This window comes from Astatotilapia calliptera, chromosome 18 (genome assembly GCF_900246225.1).
Source record: "Astatotilapia calliptera chromosome 18, fAstCal1.2, whole genome shotgun sequence".
Classification (NCBI taxonomy): Eukaryota; Metazoa; Chordata; class Actinopteri; order Cichliformes; family Cichlidae; genus Astatotilapia; species Astatotilapia calliptera.
In genome coordinates this window covers 11,739,718-11,760,983 of record NC_039319.1, presented here as the reverse complement: position 1 = coordinate 11,760,983, position 21,266 = coordinate 11,739,718, and the positions used below count along the sequence as shown (strand labels likewise).

At 42.1% G+C, this 21,266-nt stretch overlaps 3 protein-coding genes across 39 annotated transcripts in view; all 3 read right to left on the bottom strand.

Moving 5' to 3' along the window:
* Positions 1 to 3,007: 3,007 nt before the first annotated feature.
* Positions 3,008 to 12,211, bottom strand: LOC113009898 (neurturin). Of its 5 annotated transcripts, none has more exons than XM_026148523.1 (4): positions 11,988 to 12,211; positions 8,609 to 11,819; positions 5,453 to 5,762; positions 3,008 to 4,954 (listed from the first exon to the last, which is right to left on the bottom strand). In XM_026148523.1, exons 3-4 carry the CDS (start codon positions 5,733 to 5,735, stop codon positions 4,512 to 4,514), a joined length of 726 nt encoding a protein of 241 aa, XP_026004308.1. In that variant the 5' UTR covers positions 5,736 to 5,762; positions 8,609 to 11,819; positions 11,988 to 12,211; the 3' UTR covers positions 3,008 to 4,511. The 5 variants fall into 5 exon arrangements, with proteins under 5 accessions (XP_026004308.1, XP_026004307.1, XP_026004311.1 ...); XM_026148522.1 differs by having other exon boundaries at positions 5,453 to 8,728; positions 8,858 to 11,819; XM_026148526.1 differs by having other exon boundaries at positions 9,263 to 11,819.
* A 2,241-nt stretch (positions 12,212 to 14,452) lies between these two features.
* larp6b (La ribonucleoprotein 6, translational regulator b) lies at positions 14,453 to 16,850 on the bottom strand. Of its 3 annotated transcripts, none has more exons than XM_026148520.1 (4): positions 16,583 to 16,850; positions 15,848 to 15,937; positions 15,586 to 15,772; positions 14,453 to 15,471 (listed from the first exon to the last, which is right to left on the bottom strand). In XM_026148520.1, the coding sequence occupies exons 2-4, from the start codon at positions 15,862 to 15,864 to the stop codon at positions 14,524 to 14,526; spliced, it is 1,152 nt and encodes a 383-aa protein (XP_026004305.1). In that variant the 5' UTR covers positions 15,865 to 15,937; positions 16,583 to 16,850; the 3' UTR covers positions 14,453 to 14,523. The 3 variants fall into 3 exon arrangements, with proteins under 3 accessions (XP_026004305.1, XP_026004304.1, XP_026004303.1); XM_026148519.1 differs by having other exon boundaries at positions 15,848 to 15,919; XM_026148518.1 differs by having other exon boundaries at positions 15,848 to 15,912.
* Positions 16,851 to 18,935: 2,085 nt separating this feature from the next.
* The window catches only part of LOC113009894 (receptor-type tyrosine-protein phosphatase F), a 161,371-nt gene continuing 159,040 nt past the window's right edge, over positions 18,936 to 21,266 (bottom strand). For all 31 annotated transcript variants that reach the window (XM_026148485.1, XM_026148495.1, XM_026148489.1 and 28 more), the window contains one exon: positions 18,936 to 20,924. In XM_026148485.1, coding sequence (XP_026004270.1) covers positions 20,856 to 20,924 — 69 coding nt within the window. In that variant the 3' untranslated portion in view covers positions 18,936 to 20,855. The remainder of the gene's footprint in view (positions 20,925 to 21,266) is intronic.

Sequence of the window (21,266 nt, the reverse complement as noted above, 5' to 3'; positions counted from 1 at the left end):
CCAGGTCAACCTCCAAGGGACTAAATTTAAACTAAAGGTATAGTATTTAGGGTTAGCTAAGCTATATTGCTGCTGTTTTACATATGTGGTATACGTTAACAAGATTGTCACTGACCAAATTTAACAAGCTAAGCTATTAGCTTAGCTAGTTAGCTATTTTTTTGCAGTGTAGTCTAGTTAGCTAACAGTTTTGCAGTGTAGTTTTTAGTCTTGTACTGGAAGTAAAACCAAACCTGCACTTAGTATCATTTTGTACTACTGCTACTACTATTAATAATGCTTATTATGTTTCTTATTCTAAACAGAAAATGAGTAAACAAAGACATCAGTCAACATTTCGAAGTGAAAATGAAAAAGTTAGGGGATTATTTATTTTACATCAGAAATCCTTAAGCTGTAAAATAAATAAAGGGCCCTTTATGTAAAAACCTTCCCATGAAAAAGGTTATGCCCATTCTGTAGATTATCCAGTATAACTGGACTGCTCTTTCTCATGAATTCTCGTGTGCAATGTTTTCTGTTTGATTTTTCAATGCTACGAGCACAAACAAATTTATCTCCACCTACACTGTATTTAAGTGGAGGCAGATGTTGAGAAGCTGGGTAAAACCAAACCTAAACTTTCTGCTTTTCGAAATACTATCGGGTACTGACAAAATTTGTTTTGTTTTGTTTTAGTTACAGCACAGCGTTGAGATAAGCGTACTTTTTAAGGGTATTTCCCTGTAAGAAAATGCTCTTCAAGTGTTAAGAAAGCATTCTACTAAACCAAAAGCTGCATGGTGGTCAAAGAAAAAAGTAAGGTTGTTTACTTCTACCTGAAAAAGTTTACTTCTTGAGACAATGTTCTGGGCTTGGAGGGATGCATTTATGCATTTTAGAGAAAAACATTCCCTGAAGACTAGCTTGCTTATAAAGAATTGTGGGATTTCACTGAGAGGATTATTTGATAGTGTTTTAAATTCTCCCCACATCAAAATCTCCTCTTGACTACTGTTTCTGCAGCACTCTGCCCCCAGGGTCTCCACTCCCAGTCAGTTCCTACTGATAACTTTAAAACAGGTCTCAAATTTACAGTTTAGCTTATTTCTAGTTGGTTAAACGGTTTCTCAGACTGGAGTAAACAATAGATCTTGCCGGGGATTATGTTGTCCCTCAGATTTACACGTCTGAATTATGATGTTGTTTTTTAACGGCAGGATGGTGTTTGATGCATTTTTAATACTCTTTTGTTTAGTTTTTGTGAAGTGCTTTTCGAATGTTTTGACAAAAAACAACATTATAACCACAGTGTTTCATATTGAGATGAAGACCGGCCTTACTTTCTTTATTTTCTAAATCTCAATAACTGAAAGTAAATACATTCACAGGCAGTACAATGTTTGCTGTTTTGTTACTCCCTGTCACTGTCTGGGTGAAAGCTCTGTGGGCTGCCTCGTTCAGCACCACAGAGCTGCTATAATAGATTACAGTGCTGTGAAAAAGTATCTGACTCCTTCAGATTTTGTAGTTCTTTTGCATATTTGTCACACTTATAGGTTTGAGATCATCAAACTAATTTTAATATTAGACGGAAGATAACATTCAAAAATTGTTTAATGATCTCAAACACGTCATCTCAAACATTGTAATAGTAGACTACACTAGTAGGATGATGTCTGTGCATTATTATGCCGGTACTCTGGCTTCCTCCCACAGTTTAAAGACATACAGTTAGTAGGGTTAGGTTAACTGGTGATTCTGAATTGCTCATAGGTGTGAATGTGCATGTGAATGATTGCCTGTCTTTTTGTGTTACCCTGCGACAGGCTGGTGACTTGTACAGGGTCTACCCCACCTCTTGTTTTATGGTTGCTGGGATGGGCTCCAGCCTTCCCGCAACCCTGAATTAAACACGCCTTAGAGAATAAATGGATGGGCAAAGATAACCTGAGTACATACAAAATGCATAGAAAGACTTACAAAGCCATTTCTAAGTCGTTGGGATTCTAAGGACCTGCGATGAGACCCATTATCCACAAATGGAGAAAACTTTATGCGCTGGTGAACCTTCCCCGGAGTTGCTGTCCAACCAAAATTACTCCTTAAGCACAAGACTTGGGGGGGAAAAACATGTTCACTGACCAGACAAAAGTGCTACTTTTTGGAGGGTTTGTGTAAAACTAGCCAGCATTTTATAAAAAGTCATCATCCCTAAAACAAGGTGCTACTTGTGTAATGATCTAGGACTGCTTTGCCACTCAGGGCTTGGATAGCTTAGTGTAATTGATGAAACCATGAACTCTGCTCCACAAAATCCTGAAGGTGAATGTCTAGCTGTCATTTCATAAAGCACAAGCACATTCAGTTAGATTCAGCAAGACAATAATCTGAACATATCAACAAGTTCACCTCTGAATGGCTCAAAAGAATAAAAGGAAGGTTTTGGAGTGGCCAAGTCAAAGTCCAGACCTAAATTTGATTGAGATGCTCTGGCACGACGTTAAACAGACCACAAAAACCCTCCAATGTGGCTGAATTAAAACAGTTAAAACAACAAGAAAAAAAGTAGGCCGAAAATTCCTTCACAGGGATACGAAAAACTCATTGCCAGTTATCATAAATTCTTGATTGTAGTTCTTGCTGCCAAGGGTGGCACAACCACTCATTAGGTTTAGGGAGCAATTTACTTCAACATTGGGCAGGAAGGTTTGTGTAGCTTTTTTTTTCCCTTTAATAAATGAAATGATCATTTAAAAACAGAATTTTCTTTTTGCTTTCACAGAGCACTGTATACAATATCATGACAGTGGCGCTGCATATTTAATCTTTATTTCTTGTAATATGATCATAAGCCAATCCTGCCTTCACCAAAGACGTCACCTTCTGTTTGAAATTTCTGCAATTATCAAGAGGATGATACATTGAAAGTTTATTGTTTTATTTATTTTCTATTTTAAATACAATCTGAGTACAGAATATTTGACACCCCCAAAATCAGTGACTTGGGAGAAACGATAAACATCCATACGTCTGAAATTATATTTATTCAGCAGTCAGTATAGAATGTAAGATAAACATTTTTGGCACAGTTTCTTAATGATGATAAGCTGTCCCATTTCTGTGTGGTAATCTAAATAAATATGCAAAACCATAATTTATTTCCCAAATAAATACAATAAGAACAACAACAAAAAGATGCACCGCATCTCCATTTCACCTTCCCGGAAAAAAAAAAGTCAAAAGGAAAAAAAACCAGACAGACATAATATGTTTTTACTTCAGCCAGTTGCTATGGGTTCAAACCAAATAAAAATCGGCGAAGGTGAAAAAGATGCTTAATGATTCATTTCAACAGCTTTTTCTCCCCTAAAAGTCAACCAGGCAATACAACAAAGGAGGCATTTGAAGGGCCAGTGGAAGGCTGTACTGTGGGTTTTGGATTAGAAAGGTTACATGGTTTTATGGAGAGGTGCGAACATCACTTCAGATCCCAGCATCTACTTTGCCAAGTTTTTAGTTTTTCACTAAAACCATTTTTCTCTTTTACACCTGCTTCTCAAATTAGCTAATGACCGTGCAAGTGTAAACATTCACAAATGACACCCAGAGACAAAAATGAAACGGGTTATATCACCGGCAACCTGATACGTGCGATGTTTATGAATGTAACTTTGTGGATTCCCGCGCGTGTTGATTTGACTTGGTGTGTTATGGCAATTATTTGGGGAAAATAATTCCTGAAAATTATGGGTAATTGCGTATTTTAGACTGGGGTATTTTGAGAAAGTAGAACTCAAGGGAGCAGATGTGTGAAATGTTTAAATTGCTCTGTTGCTGTTATTCAACACAAATCGACATACACTGGAGTTTTTAACGTGAGCATGAAACCTGGAGCTATAGATTTGCATTAGCAAATTCTAATCAGTAACACTTTTTTCTTTTACCTGTGTAATAACACTGCAGTTAGTAACATTGCATAGAAGTAGGGAACCAAAGTCATGGCCTGTAATAACAACACGCTTTAAGCCAGATCACAAAACATTATAATCAGGCCACGAGGCTGAAGTGTCCTGTGATTAACACCGGTGGGAATGAAGTCCAGTTACAGCACTGATCTGGTCCCCTACAGCTTATAAATCATAATCTGTTTCATTTACTACTGAAATATGACATCACAAACAAAACCTTGCTACATTGTTGTTACACCACAGTTTACAGTGTTACTACATGGATAGAAAAGATAAAAACTTGTGATTTAAGCAGCCATTGTCTGCCTTTGTACATGTCAAGTCTTGGTGTCCACGTGACACTGTCTCAGCTTGTGAAGACTGATGGTCAAATGCCATAGTCTATCTGTCCAACAAAAAAAAATAAAATTATTATTTTTTAAAAAAGCTGCTTTGGAGCATCCAGGAACATATTCACATCTTCCTCTCATTGAGTTTATACTCCATAGATTTTCTGTTAACAGCAACCATGACTCTTCCATCAGAGAGAGAGAGCAGCATAAAGAAGTCCATATCTCTGGGTCATACACATCCGCAGTTCTTTGCAGATACGTTGTGTATGTTCTGATAGCGGCTGGGGTTTACTGTTGTGTCCAGGATGGTAAAGTCCTCAAATGCAATCGGTCGGCAGCAGGGCTGAATGCTAACTTTGTCCCTGCGGCCCTTCTCTCTGAAGCCCACTGTCATCATGTGCTTCATGACCATGTCATAGTTTTCCCGGTGTTTATCGCATTTGCCACTGCAGTAGCGCAGCCGCACAGTCTCTTCGCTCTTATATTCGAGACCCAGTTCATTAACTTTCACTTCGAGCGTCCTGACGGTGCACGACTTGGGCTTTCGGGCCCTTTTAGTCCTGCGGCCCTGGGTCTTAGCAAGCCGCCGGCTCTTCCTTCGCTTAGTTTCTAGCACAGTTCCGACCATGTGCTGAAGCTCGCCCTCGGTGAAGCTCTGCAACATCATGGTAACTGACAAAAAAAGGGGAATAAATCAACAGAAAGTGTTATTGACAGGTCATGAGGTGGGATTATCTGGTTTCTGTGTAATTTTGTGTCTAACATTTTCAACAATCAGAAGTGTCAACAGAACAGATGGCTCACACAGATAATGCACTGACGTTGGCATGGAAATCAAAGTCAGGTGCAAACAGAGGACCACAAAAATGTTATCTATCGTAACAGCAACAAACTATCCTTATCAGCGCTAGCTAAACAGAAAGTGTTTAAGTTCCACAGAGCGAGGTTTGTTGATGAATGTCTGTCACTGTTGCAATGTGAGGAAAAAAAAAGACCATCATCTTAGAGGTTGGAGATGTTCTGTGGAGAACCGGTGAACTATGACCGGTGCTAACTGACATCAGTGTGTGAACAGTTAAACCTGCTCCGTAAGCAACAGAGTCAGGTGCTGAGTGTTTTGTCGGAACCCTTTCACAAGCTTGTGAAGATGAAAACTACAGCTTATCTTACACTCTGAGAGGAAAGATTTCATGTCGTCTGTTGAGCGTTTCCTCCGATGCAGATCACCCATCTGTTGGGGCACTGGCCTTGATTCTGAGGAGGGCGATGACGATGATGGCGGTGAGGTCTTGGATGCTGATTCTAATAATGCAGACGGTCTCGACGAGGGTGAAGATGGATATTTTGTGTTAAGCTTGAACTGTCTGATGGTGGCCATGTTTCTAATGAGGATGGTGGACAGGGCTGCAGCACAGAGCATGAAGGCAAAAGTAGCACCTTTCCATAACTTCATCTTAGAACGTGGAGGAGCATTGAAACTCTGCAGAGAGGGCGAGAGAGAGGCAAAGTGTGCAACATCAGACATGTTTAAACAGTCACGCCTTCAGCCATGTACTTTTGAACTTGTCACGTTAAAGCACAGACACATCAGTGTCGAAACTGCTATATCTACCACCATCACATTGCTGCGACCTTTCCACAAATCTACTTCTCTCGAGTGAGGCTTCTGCAGCGGGGCTTTTAATTTACCACTGGTTTACTTTCTCTGATTTTGCTGCCAGCTCATTCTCACTATAAGTGAGGTCACGATCTGTGAGCTCGACATCACTCGCTGACACCCAAGAATGCAGATGTGTGGGAAAGTGAAAAAAGTAGAAAAAAGGAAAAACAACACGACTGCCATTCCTTATTTGAGCTGAAGACAAACGGGATGCAACCCCTGCAAACCTGCAGAAAATAATTTATAAAAATACCTGATGAGAATGAGCATCTGAGTCGCCTCCACCCCCAATTTCTAAAACCTCCCCAAAAAACCTTTGAAAAGAGGGAAAACACATTCCTTCCTTTACAATGTCTCAACCACACCTATTTGGAATTCTATGTATGATAGGACGTGCAAGCTTGTATACCCTTTTATCTTCCCTCCCTTCCAACAGATGCAGCAACACTGCAGCCACAAAACTCAATTTGGAGGACTTATGTGCCATGTTTTCTTTTTTCCCTTAATGTCAAACCACTGGTATATATATATATTTTTTTTACAAGCCCACTGCTTTGTTCTCTTCACATCTTGTCAGCAATGAGCAAAGCATTCCCCCAGAGCCGGAAACAGTACACTGGCAGTGACTAACAGCAAATCCAGACCAGCTTTAGAAAGTGCTTTGCCAGGCCGGATTCTGCAGGGGAATGTATGCAGGCAGTCGGATTGTTTACAATGAGAAAACATGTTGCATGGTTGCCCGATATTTTATAGAAACAAAACTCTAAAATAAGTGTTTTCTCTAAAAGTCAGCAACTCCTATAGATCACAGGACAGAGACAAAAACAGTAGGAGCATTGCAGTTTTCTCATGGTGGTTGAAAATTCCCTGCACTCCTCTGCATCTGCGTGATTCGGACAACACAGATGGAAAATAGAAAGGGACTGTGCGCATGAGCTGCAGTGGTGCAAACAGCATATAAACAGGTATAACCAGTCATATCAGCCAAAGCTTGAGTCATCACTCATAATTCCATATGTGTTTGACGTGGTAAGCGGCTTCTGCACAATGAAGGGGTACGACGACAATCATTTGAAAGTCAAACATTTCACCTAGCAACCTCAATTGACACACAGTCTAAGTAAATCAAACATGGAGGTGGCGTGGTAGCTGTGGCCGAATGTTACTCACTGACTGGCCATATGTCTGACGCTTGTTTCTCGCCTGCGAAGGCCTCAGAAGTTATATATGGAGGCCTAAATGGGAACTTTCATTTTGTTTCTTTGACCCCAAACCCTAACGGCAGAGAGCTCGGTCCACCAGGCATTAACTTGTGGAATTCTCAGTTTAAATGAAGCCGTTTTCTACTCTACACAGCTAAGGATGAGAGCTTTGTTTTCCTATGCTATTAATAGGCCAATTTTGGGCAGTTATTAATCCATGGAGTTAGCGATTTCACATGGCAGAGATGCATCGGTGTCCTCAGCCTCCGTGGCTCATCCTGATAAAACAATTACCTCGGAAAGAACAGATAAGTCTTCCACTGTCTCTGCCACTGGATGGAGATTCATCATCAAGCACTGATCTCATGTCCCTGAAGACACTTTGATTGTCATAATTGCACCACTCAGAAACACATTAGTCACATCTGCAGTCAATTGGCGCCAATAAAAGTGCCAAGGATCACACTGCAGCTTGTTCAGATGTTCACGGATGATTAATCAGCACAGACATTTAATATGTGTAACTGGCCCCCACCCCTGTGGACATATATATACACTTACTGATAGAGAGAAGAGGCACCTGCGTTTTCTTGGGAGAGCAATGGATATGTAAATGAGTAGCTGACTTCCTGAGGACAAATACTGCTTTTTTTCGTTCCCTAGCAAACAGAGAAGAGCAGTAAATGCAGAGAGGATATAGTGGAAGCCCTTAGGACTCTGTAGCAGAAGGAAAACTCATCCTCAAACAGAGGTATAAAAGTGCAGATGACTCGCAAAAACAACTAAACCAGCTCCCACACAACATGTCTGGCCCTCACAAAGCATCATGATATGCCCATGCATGCTCCAGTGTGTGCATATGAAGGCCGGTTGATTGTGTCAGGCCCAAAACAAAGGGATAAAATCTTCTATTTACGACGAGAAAACAGTCTGAAGCCATGGAAACGGCCGGAAATGAGGATTTTGTGATTCTAGAGAGAGTGTGGGAGTGATAGCACACCTGACATTTGCTCTGGGCCATATGTCACCTGAAGAGCTACCAGCAGAGAGAAAACAGTCCCAGAAGGCTCTTAACGTGTCTGAGGCAAACCATGAAAGTGAACTGTTCATCCAGAAATGCTTAAGTCTGTCAAAGCCATTCCCGAGACATTATGTATTCTCTAACGCATGCATGCACGCATGGCGCAGTTGGAGGCCGATCTGCAGCGATCAACTGAGCTCTTGTTGATGATCTGAAAGATCGCATTCTTTCAAATGACACAATAAAATCGACGTTTTCGGGGAATAATTGGGTCAGTGGCCTTGGTGCTTCTAAGCTGGTGGTAATGTAATTATATAGCAGCATGGCACCCGTGTCAAACCCCTCCTTCTCTGGCCAGAAGGAGACACTCAACAGAATGTCACAGCCTACGGATGAAGTAGAGATCTGTCAAAATGGGGATAAGCGGCGTTTGTGGTTTTTACTTTTGAATGAAGACAGCAGATAGGGGGGCTTTCCTGTCAGCCAGTCTGGATCGAGACCAGTGAGACACGGTCATTGTGACAGAAGATCACAGAACAGCAAAAATGAAGAGCGTCTTTGTGCTGGAAAAAAAAGAAGCAGATACCAACTTCAATGTCTCACCATGCAGCAGCATTTGTTCCTATATATTCTCTAAATACAGCCTCTTCTGTTTCACCCTGTCTCCCTTTCTCTCTGTGACTCATACATACCATAAACACACACGTACAGCAGTTGCGTGGTTTCACTCTTTCCCAGTCATCTGACGCATGCTTGTCTAGAAATTTAGACAAAGTACAACCTTCAATTGTTGGCCAGACACCCACTTCACTTCTATGGTGTACACATGCTAAAATCCATCACATAAGACTAGATTATCTTTCTTATATCATCTTGCTGTTTCTTGATATCAAGAAATCTCTCCAGGTCTAACCACAGTGTGTTTGCCACTGCATAAACGTGAGGCCTGTGCCTACAGAGCACTGTTAATGCACCGTGAGTTGCGGCTTCGCTGGAGCCATGTGACTGGCTGTTTCTGTATTACTATGAACACACCCCGTAAATACCTGCACTCGTAAGATAGCAGTAGCAAACCAAAGAGTGGGAAAGGCACCTACTATGTTGCTGCAAAGAAACAACGTGCTTTTTGGAGTCCTAGAGAGGCTTTGTCTTGTCTTTTCCCTCTTAAGTGACCATCAGGAGACCTGGGGACAGCTAGAGAGTGCTTGGGGAGGTAATAGGGACATATTCCAAAGATCAGGGCGGGATTAGCACTAATGCCTGCCGGCTTTATCTGCAGTCACGTGGGTTAACACCTGGCTGCAGTGTTGGTGGCAGAGCACAGGTCTCGCTCTGTGTGTGTGTCCGTATTAATCCGTCAGACACCTCTAGCTCAGAGGTTAGCCCAGCATGCAAGGTCCACAGAGAATGAGCACCTGCAGGCTCTTCCACCACTAAATCCCAACCTGCCCACAAAATGCCAGAATAATGAAGAAGCAAAGTGACAAACTTGGTGAGCCAGCTTTGTTGTGGTGGCACCAGGGTGGGCTAAGAGGTTGTAAAATAAAGTGGGATTTCAGAGCCAGGATTGGCTGTTCTATATCCGGCCCCGGTTCTAATGCAACCAAAAAAAGCCTGTGGTGTAATTTTGCTGGTAGCCACATCGGTTGGCTCGTGCTCTGTCACTCAGAGACCATGGGATAATCAAAACAAGCCTGTTCCTTGTTAGCTAGAAAGCTGATGTTCATTATTGAGCAAAAAGGGAAGCTTTTGAGCAATGCCGGAAAAGTTGTGACAATTTTTGGTCACATTCTTTGAATTTTAAACACGATTCTGGTATCCTTTTTCGTCCACTGGATTTGGGTAAGTGGCTTAAAAAGTTTCAATTTTATTTTAGAAGGCCTACTATCGGGTCCCCTGGATTAGATACGGATTAATCCAGTGACCCAACGGCTTAGCACGGAATCGCACAACTCATACCTATTGCTGTTAAAGCAGGATTATTGAGGAGTGAGGTGAAGGTAGATTTAAAGATGCACATTTGACACCTGTCTCAGTATTTCTGGCCTGTGCTGTTATGGGAGGAGAGAGTCCAAGTGCAGTGCAGACATTTGAATCACCCTTTTGATGTGAAGCGATTGCATTATTCTTGGCAGAGAAACACAACGTTGCCTCATTATTTTTTTTATGTGCGTCTCAGCTACTTTCTAAAGAGTCTATCCTGGCTCTTAATCTGTCTCTGTCGGATCCTCTTTTAGCACAACAACATCACCTCTAAACCCATGTTAAACATGTTGATGTTGCTTTTACAAAAGGCTGGCGGCCATCTGGCACACACTGAATACCACTTTCGAATATGACCCACGCCAGCAAGCACAAGCAAGTACAAACATCCAAAATATGTTGAGATTTTGCATTTATTGACCATACTTTCTTTAGGCTAGCAGTGTCTGCATTATATGCATGCAGCACGTATGTACTGAGGCAATGAGGAATAGTACATGTGTTCAGCTTCCCCATCAGTTTATATGAGCAGCTTTGGGAGGTTATGAAAGTTGAACAGCTCAACTGACTTTAGGCTTAGCCGCTATCCCTCCTCTCGGAGCACAGCCAGATACAGTATAATCTCCATGTATGATATGGGCTTAGTGCAAAAGGGATCATCAGTTCAGTAAAAAATGCCAAGGATGAGTGTCATCAAGCGCCTCTATTGTGATCCTGATCTTCTTAATTATTTAAACTATTAAAGGTGCGGAAATCCCTGAAATGATTAATACAAAAAAATAATTAGCCAAATTCCCAGTTTCTTATCAAGTCTAAGTAGGGAACTAAGTTTTTTTTAAAGGAGCGTGTATTTAGAGTGCACTCATGCATTAGAATGAGGCAAACCACCATGTTGGGCAAATGACAGGCAAAGAAAAATATTCCTCCCTCGCAAAATAAACTCTTCTGAGTGTTGAGAGGTTGCAAGAAAATCAGAGTGCTAATTTATTTTTCTTTTTGCTCTTCCAACAACACGGGATACCCCCTTTTGCGACCAGTGAGCGGTTACTGCTCTGCAAGCATTTTGTGACAGGCCGTAGTGCGCTATTGTCATGTGGCTCTACCGAGGAGCCACTTATTGACACGGATAACGTGTGTTTTCTGCCACCCCAGCACTTGGAGAGCCATCTCTGTCAGCAGCACCTAACGCCTTCCTCATAAGCTGCTGGCTTAGACTAACAAAAGGAGATGTGGTGTCCTTACCGTTCGGCCGGCTAATCCAGACTTAGCTGTGTGGCGTCGTCTTCAGCTGACCTCCACAGGCGAGTGCTGGCTGGGTAAGTCCATCATCATCACAGGCGAGGAGTGAGGACAGTACTCCTGCTTGTTTTCTAAAAATCATCACAACTCCTTGTGCCTGCAAGTAGGGGAGGTGTCCTGACTTGATTCAAGCCAAGGGTGTATTATTCTTCCATCATATTTGCACTTCCATAGAAATCTTTTAAGTTGCAAAGATCAGAATCAGCATTCCTCTGAATATAAGCATGCATTTCATGGCATTCAGCCTTATCCATCCAAAAAGAGGAGAGCTGGATGTTTAGAGAAGCCACTGAGTGGTCAGTTTTACTTCAGAAAACTCATGTCTTCATGCTTCCCCATACAGAACTGGTGGTCTTCTTTGCAAACTTGAACCTTGGGAGAACAGAGCAGAACCAGGGTACGGTGGCATGTAATAAGCAGATCTTACAGATTTCTTTACTTTTATCACATCTGTTGTGAATTTCTGTGAATTTCCGTTGCCTTATGATTATTTTTTCTCCAAGGAACAACACCGATGAAGGATAATGCACATTTCCTTACCCTTTTTTTTCCAGCAGCAGGTCTCCTCTTCAGCTCAAGCAAGAACAACTCTGCGGGTCGTGAAGATGGGTTAGGGTGAGGAGGGAGAGTGTAGTTACCGTAAGTGGAGCACAGAGCTTCTCCGATGCCTCCGAGTGCCTTCCCCTTCAACTCATGCTCCTCCTCCTCCATAGTTGTGCTTGTGGGCCGAGTCGGATTACTCCTGACATGATAATCTCTCTCCAGAAGCACTAAAGGATGCTTTGGCCTGAGTAAAGGCTTACATTTACCTTCTGCCGCAAGAGAGCGTGCCATCTTAAGCAGGCAATTGGTAATAGCCTCAAATGGGCAGATCAGTGCAGTTTAGCGGGGTCTGCTAAAACGAGTGTCTTCCAATCTTTTAGTGGGAATTAAGAAAGTTCACAATTGGTTTAAAGGGGGCTAAGACAACATAAACTCCGAGTAAACAGAATTATCACAGCAGAGGTATTTCATGATAACCCAATCTACAGCTGGCTGGAGATAAACCCATTGATGTTGTTGTTCAGGATCACATCCACATCCCCTCCAATACAGTATTTTAGCCTTGAGTGGCAAATGAGGAGCAGATGGTTGTGTTTTTGGAAGGTATCAGGCGCTCCACACTGTAATCTAAATAAATACCCTAGACACAGGGGGAAATGCTTCAGGTGTGTGGGGTCAGCGATGTATAAACAAACGGCGATCAGTCGGGAGACAACTGAGGGGGATACGCGAAGCCTCACAGGTGCTGTCGTGGAGCGGGTTGCATTAACCTACAGGTAAACAGGATGTATGATCCAGAATCGTTTCTGGAAATAAAGCAGCACAGTAATAAAGCCAGCACACCAACAGGAAACTAATTATTTGCTAACAAATATCTCATTCTCACAACATGAGTCATTCAGATTTCCTCAGGCCAAATTATACACAAATCAAAGCTCCACAAGAGGGGTGGAGATGTGGCCAAGTGTGAAATTTCTAAGACTTAAAATTCCTTCATCGTTGCGTGGGACAAACCAAAGGAATCTTTGCCCAAAGCTTTGTGTCGTTTGTGTATCAACAGATATTATTCTAAGGTTGTTATCACAGTGACCTGAAGGGGTAGATATTTCTTTTAGCCCAAAAGTTCAGGCAACGCATTTTAACACAACCCTCAGCAACTTGGAGAAAAGCAACAGAACAAATGAAGAATGGTTTTTTCCATTCTTCATTTGTCTTTTCATTACAGTCGGCAGGTGCAAAATATTATTATTACACTAACTTATTTAACAGACATCTCAATAACTGGCCTGAACAGCCTATGTAAAGACATAATGACTTCCACCTAGCAGGGAATATTGTGCTTTTCCAGCCTCAAAAAGGAGCTATCTGCACACAGACATTTCCTAACATCGGACAGAAACATGCCTACTCTGTACATATTGTTCACAGATGTGTAAAGTTTTCATAGACCTGCCTCAGCTGCAGCATAAACCCAACAGCTGTTAATTGCTAAATCAAGCCAGATACAGTACGAGTGAAAGGCTTGATCTGTATACACGAAAACGTCTCGCTCAAAAAGTTACGATTACATTAGTCACGAAGACAGTCTGACACATGAGAATACTCGAGGTGGGGGGGCAACATAGCATGTTTCCAATTTCAATATGATAGAATTCCATACACGTTGTGATTGAATCTTTTCCACTAGGCGTGGATAAGTGAAGAAACACATTTTGTTTAGTTTTGGGCAAGATTTTAAGGAAGCCCTCAATCAGTAACACTATAAACAGACCATTCCAGTTGAGGTGTCATTAGAAAGGCTGGAAATAAGGCACAAATGTTGCTACTACGCACGTCTTGCACAAGACGTGGTTTGATGATTGGACAAGTAACCTTTCGCCAAATGTCATCTCGGCGAGTGGAAAACTGCTTTTTAGAGAACCAAAATCTAAACAGAAAACGATGCACTCAGACAATGAGGGCCTTTTATGAGTGTTTCATGTTGAAAGACAAGCCTTCTGTCTAAGGAAAGCGGTAAAAAGGTAAATCCATCCCTGCCAGAGAACAAATATACAATACAATTTGCAGTTGTGAGCAGACAGGCTGAGGCCCCAGAGGTGCAGAGGCCACTCAGGTTTCAAAAGAGGTGTGCACAGACTCTGAGACACTTTCATTCCAGCTCTTAAAATCCTGAGTTTGGGTTAAAAATTTAAACTTCCTGCTAAAATGTATTCAATTCAATTTAGTTTTATTTATATAGCACCTAATCACAATAACAAGGATTCAAGGTGCTTTGTATTGTAAGGTAAAGACCCTGAAATGTACTGATTTCAATGTACATGCTGCGTTTGCAGTGTGTGTGAACAAGTGTGAACGTGGCTAAATGCTGCCCCCATTTGTCAGTGGTTTATAACTACACCCCCCCCCCCCGAATGAACAAGGTCTTAACAATCAAGATGCAAACATTTAAAGAGCGTGTGCTGTTTATTGCAAAGCAAATATTTTTGCTTCTCAGCTTTTAATTCAAACATTTTTTTAAATAAATCTGTTAATGTCACTTTTTCCGAGGGAGGTCGAGCTGTTCCCGGTGCCTCACTCTGAGCTGAAAACCACTGGTGCCATCAGGGCCAAAGGGCTGACGTATTACCCTCTGAATCGAGCTGGGTGCGTTCGGGTGCCCGGTCTCTTTGCGGTTCAATTCAAGGGCCGCTAGTTTACGCTTGAGCACCCACGGGCTCTGGGAAATTTCTTTATCGCAGTCTCCAGAGTTCCACGTCATCCTACTGTCACTATGATTCCAACCAGGGAAGGACTGGCCATTGCAGCTGCTGGAAATCGGGTCAACATTCAGCGGTGCAGGGTTATCCGTGGACGCGTTTGGCTGATGTGTGTCTGGAGGTTCATCAAAAAACGCAGTGGGTGAAGAATTCTCCTGCTGGACTAAGTTCTCTGGGATTTCAGGTGGATTTTCCTCCTCGGGAAGGATTTGGCTTGCTTCTTCTGGGGATTCGTCCTCAGTGAAATGATGCATTGACTGGAATCCCATAGGTACAACACACATGCCTTTCCCGTTAGACTTCTCCTCTTCTGCTTTCAGGGCACTGTAGGCCTTACGAACGGTCTCCAAACTGTCAAACTTGATCACCGCACATAAGTGCTGGCCAAGCTCCTTGTGACGTTTCCCGTAGCACTGCATATCTGCGGGAAGCTCCCTTCCAGGTGGCAGAATCTGGAGTGAAGTAACTCTGCCGTAAATGCTGAACTTTTGGAGCACATTCTCTGAGAGCGCAGCGGGCTCCGGGCCTCGGGCTGCACCGTCGTCACTGCTTTGCTCCTCGGAAAAGTTCCAAGCGAGGAGGTGCTTGCTGGTGGGGGAACACATCAGCCATTTGGGAAGCGGCTCTATGCGCCTCACTTTGGTGGACTCATCATTCACCTCCAGAAGGTCTGAGTACAATGCTCCCACCAGAGTCATGTACCAGTTTTTGGTCAGGGTCCTTATCTGTGGCAAACACGGGCAACCTCAGCTTTGTTCGTATTTTACTGGATTGTTTTCATTCAAACTGCTGGAATGTAAACACCACAGAAAGCACCAAATGTTTTTTGTGTTTTGTACCTTTTTCAAAGAAGTGAGAAGCTTGAGACTGACGAAACCCTGCTTGTTCTTCTGCACATGTTTGAGCAGGAAGCCGTCCTCTGCCAGGTGGCTGTCAGAGAAGAGCTCCTCCAAATGGGTTTTGATCTTCAAACACAGCACCTCACCTTCACAGTCATCTTCACTTTGGAAGCGCAGTTGATCAAATCTGTGACAAACGATTCATAATCAGCAAGCAACTTCAAGAGAAACATTTCATTTTGTAAGTTTTAGATTTCCTTACCTAATCAGATCGCTCATCGTGTGTCGTAAGGATTGTGATAGCAGAGCAATAAACTGTTGTCTTTGCTATTTCCTTGGAAATGAAAGGCAGCTGTAATTAACACAGAATCAAGCAACTGTTCATATGAGCACAACAGCCTCAGTTGGTTTCTAAGGAATCCAAAAACAACATTTTGTAAAATGCTATAGCTGAAATTCCACATTACAAAATTAACTTCCACCAGCAACAACAGCACATTTAAAAACAAAGAGAGCAAAAAAACTCAAACAAAACGAAATCCCAAAATGAAACAAAAAAACCCATCATGAGGACAAACTGTTTGTTGCTATACAAAATATTACCAGGGCTACAATTAAGGGCCACTGTGCACAACAGAAAAACCAGCAGTTAATCAGTATTACTATCAGCACTTAAATCATTAGAGATGTGAATTTAAAGCAGTTAAAAGCGCACAATCAAATCAAAAGGAAAATTATGATGCCGTCTGACTTTCAAAAAACAAAACAGATACAGCAGCACATTACAAACAGCAACAAAAATGATCCTTTAAATCCATGCTCGTGTGCTTTTGTCTTAAGCTCATTCATCCTTTTTAGCGTGGGCCTGCTACTACACGCTGAAAGCAACAACAGATCCATCACTCGCACGAGATGGTTTATTTCCATGTTTTAGTCAACAAACTTGATTAATTATAAATATAAAACCCTTTGCAGGCTGTTCTTCAGCTCCACTCACCCCCCGGCCCCCCGTCTTATTGTTATGAGGCATCAGCAGGTGGTGATTTAGCAGTCCGTGTGGGCTTCTAGTGAGGAGGGGAAAAGGAGATGTCGGGGTGTTCCGAGCACATCCGCTGACATGGATATAAACTGGATATACACACGTGTGTTAAGATTACAAAGTGTTAGCTTGAAATTGTCTGCACTGTGTAAAAATTCGAAACTTCAACAACCGCTTCATCAAAACTCATCATTATTCAAATACGAGTGACAGCAGCATTTCCATGACAACAGGAGCAAACAACCACCAAACTGTTATTAGGTCTTGGGTAAAAAAAAAATCACTCCCTCAGTGACTCATTTCCTGTATCCCTCCAAGGTATGCAGCAAATTGAGCTTTCAGGCACTGATGAATCAATGTGATCTTGAATCATCACTGACACTCAGATGTGTTGCACCTCTGATTGCAAACAGAAGGACCTGTTCGTGACATGGATACTCGTTTTTTCCTCCACTACGAAGGAAAACAATACTTGTAAAGGTGGAAAGGGTAAATGCAGAGCTCTAGACAGAATAAATAGAGGGTTTTACCACACTGAAGCACAAGTAAACAATTGCTGATCATTCCCAATCAGACAGGTGGACAGAAACAGGCCGATAGAAAAATGTGACGATCCATTTGAACAGAGCACTCCAAACCAGCAGTAAACAGCAGTTCCTCCACTGGCCTCCTGAGGCTCCCTCCAAGAGCCCCTGGGGAAATCAAACCCTCTTGACTGTCGTGCTGGGATGTCAAACTTCTGAGCAGAAGTAGTTTTAATTTCAACATGTTTTTCCATTTTCTTCTGCTTATCCGATTCAGGGTTGCAGGGGTGCTGGAGCCCATCCCAGCTGTCAAGGGGTGAGATGCAGGGTACACCCTGGACAGGTCACCAGTCTGTCGCAGGGTTAATACAGAGAGATAGACAACTATTCACACACACACACACACACAACTATGGGAAGTTTAGAACCACAAAGTAACCTAACCACATGCATGTGTTTGGAATATGGGAGGAAGCTGGAGTACCCCCAAGGAAGGTCATACGGACACAGGGAGAAAGGCTCTGGGCTGGATTCAAACCCAGGACCTTGTTGCTGTAAGGGGACAGTGTCAAAAACCTAACAGTGTGTCTTCTCCTTAAAAACTCACGTTTACACTTTTTTAAAGATTGAAAGTTTTTATATTTATGCCAACAGAGACTGTAGCTGTGTGCTAGCCCTCTCCTCTGCTAATTTGACAGTGAAATGTGTTTGAGGCGTTGGTCCGTTTTCATGGAATTAAAACAACATGGCCTGCGCTATGTAGTTCATTTTACTAACAGCACGTCCAAGAAGTTTCTCAAGTTTCTATGAGTAAAGTACTAGTATTTTCCATTATTTGGCACTAATAACCAGCTTCAGTCTGTGAGTGAACCAAGGTGCTAAACAGGGTTACTAGTGGTCATGGCTAAAACGCTAGAGTTGAGGCTTCTCAGGGAGTTACTGGTCATGTCCTACTTTTATAAACAGTTTATGCTACAAATCAGACGAACAATACACAGTTAATGTGAAAATTTGCTAAACACTGAATGACTACTCTTATATAACATTTATTCACTAGTCATCACTAAAATGGGCTTTGGACACTTAATAATGATCACTTTGTCATTCGCACCTCACTGCAGCTGTTAAAGTCAGTGAAATGTGGCACATTGAAATGTAAAGCCAAATATACATACATAAAAAAATACATTTTACAGGAGGAAGATGAGACATTATACGTATAAATGAAAAGTCTGAATTTGAGCTCATGTGCTTTTATACGGGTGGAGTTCACTCTACAGCAACAGAAGCAAGGATGTCACAGCCCCGCCCACTTCAATCCAGCACCCTCCTCTGCTTCAAACCAAAGAAAAACAAATCAAGCGTTCTCTAATGTGAAATGAACCACATATTTAAACACTTGTGGAAGCCTTGAGTTGTGCTTATTTTGCCTTAGACGGTGTACAAAGGTATAATCAGAAGCTGATTAAGAAATTAAGAAAACTTTTCTTTCCAAAGGGGTGGGGGGAGATTAAAATCTAAAAAGTACTAAGGGGCTGGCATCTTTCACAAGTCAGAGACTCTCCCCACCACTCCACAAACACACTTTTAGAAATACCTCAACACAAAGGAAACTCAATTAACTGCAACTATAGCAGCCATGCATCACAAAACAGTTGTGAGCGACCACATGCTCAGTGGGCGATAAGCAGGCACGGTCACAGGTGTCTCTTTGAGCGCGAGGTAAAGAGCATCTTGTAAGATGTAAACTTTTCACTTTTAGTAAGAAACAAAGGATCACAGGCCAGTCTTTGTACAAAAACCCAATTATGTAACTTTATTAACATCAATGGTTTGTTTTTTTTATCATCAACAGTTTCTTTTGAAATTCCAGTTCTTTATCAACAAATAGAAAACAGACTGTGTACAACAGATCGAACCCCTACAGCACTAAGCATTCACAAGGTAAAAATGAACATTTGTTTTTTTTGCCAGCGTTTTCAAGTCCCCCCACCCCACTCCCTCCCATTCCTCCCACCACCACCACCACACTTAGGATCTTTGTGGATCTGAAGCTCCCCTCCTGCAGTTTGTGTGGGAGAAGCTGTGTGCTTGAGCGGTGCGATGCCCGTGGCGAGTGAGGAGTCGTCCATTCGATGGGGTCGGGGTGTGCGTGGGGGGGTTTTGTGCTGTTTTTCCTCATTCGGGCGAACAACCGGCTGTCAAAGTTACTATGGTAGTACAGTAGATACAACGGGTGTTTCCATTAATACACACGCTAGGACAGCAGGCTCTCTGCGGTGTCTCTAGGTAGATCAGCAGAATTTATCCTTTTTAACAATATACTTTTGAAGCTGTGTATATATCTATGTGTAATTGTACATATATATAATCAATCATAATTATATATTTATAGTTCTATTTCTGTATAAAATAATATCAGTCCAAAGGGCTGAGTCTTTTTCCCTCTGGTAGGAATGGTTGATTCTGTACAGGTACCAACGCTGATGGCTCTGCTCCTCAGCCCATATGAACCACTTCCGCTCCCGTCTGGTCTGCGTGGTTCCACTCCAGCAAACCGAGGTTAATGGTGAGTGAGGAGATGGGAGGGACTTGAAGAGCATCTATGTTCAGAGAGCGGAAGTTTATATTCTGTCGCCTACCCTTTGGGTATAAAAGTCTGTCTTTCCTCAGGTAAGTTCTCCTCAGTGGAGTATGAAGGCCTCAATGCCATAGGCTTCTGATGAAAAAACCCCCAAAACAAAACAGGAAAAAAGAAGAAAAAAAAAAACAACAACCCAAAAACCGTACAAATAATGTGCTTTCCATTTCTGTACAACTCTGATTTAGTCTCTTGTTAGATATTTCACTTGTGTTTTTAGCTAGCTACCACGTTTACAAGACAACTACAGCAAGTCTGTGCTCTGAAATCAATTTTCTCAGTTGATTTTTTTTTCCGTACACTTGAAACGGCAAGTGAAAAGGCAAAATTTGAGCTATTGAACTGAGTAAGACCAAAAACAACGTTTATGACACATAAAATGATAAAAACAACAATGTGATGTGACAAAAAAACATCTGAGAGCAGCTCAGAGAACAGTGGTCCTCCTGTATTAGTACCTAGGAACATGTTAAAAACACATGTCCCCTCTGCTAAAGTACCCTATAAATGATTATGAAAATAATGCATACCCGAGGCTGCTGGGCAGTTTAAGACAGAAGAAATGCATGATATTAAAACGATTATTAAAAACAACCCCCAAAAAATGTATATTAAACAATAACGTTTGACAAAATGAATCATAAAAACACAATAAAAACAACAACAACAAAAAAATGAAAATGCTCTCTTTGTGCTACCAGTAGCCTTTGACAATCAGGGAGGATTGGCTTCGACGGAGCAGAGAGACGAGCTGCCAGTCTGCACCGTCGGGTCTGTACAAGAGTTGTCATAGTTGTCAATAGTCACTGTAATGTTTTATTATTTTAAAGCAAAAAAATCTCAGGTGGTTGGTTAACTCGGCGTGTATCTCTGTGATGGATAAAAACCGTCAACGGGTCAGCAAGCTCATCCCTTTCTCCGCCCCTCCGGTAGCTGCGAGGGGACAGGGTTTGTAGCGGGGTGGGGGCGGGGACTGGGGGGGATCAAGTGATTGGATGGCGGCTGAGATGGGACACTTGGCACACTCCTGAGAGGTCTGACCGGGGAAGGTGCTCGGTGGGAGTGGTTACGTTGCATAGTGGTCAAAGCTCCCCAGGTACTCCAGTGCTGCCCTGTAGCACAGCTGGTACTGGTCCTGTGGAGAAGAAGGAAGAAGACGGTGAGAAAGTTGTCATCGAACTTCCTGCTGTTAAATATAATGACTGGTCTCGTCCAGCCAACAAAATATTCATTAACTTGGTTTAAAGCAGCATTTCTTGTAATCTGCATTTATTAAGGTTTCTTGTAAACAAAGCTTTAAAAAGCAGGCCAGAGGTTTTCTCAAAACTAGCTGTAGTACTTTTCAGTATTTACACTAGAGGCGCTACAATGTTTTTCCTTTTCTTTTTATAGCTTAAAAAGACATTTTTATATCATAAACCTTAAAAGGTTTATGAACTCATTTGAATTCACATCATGTCTTTTTCCCTCTAATATC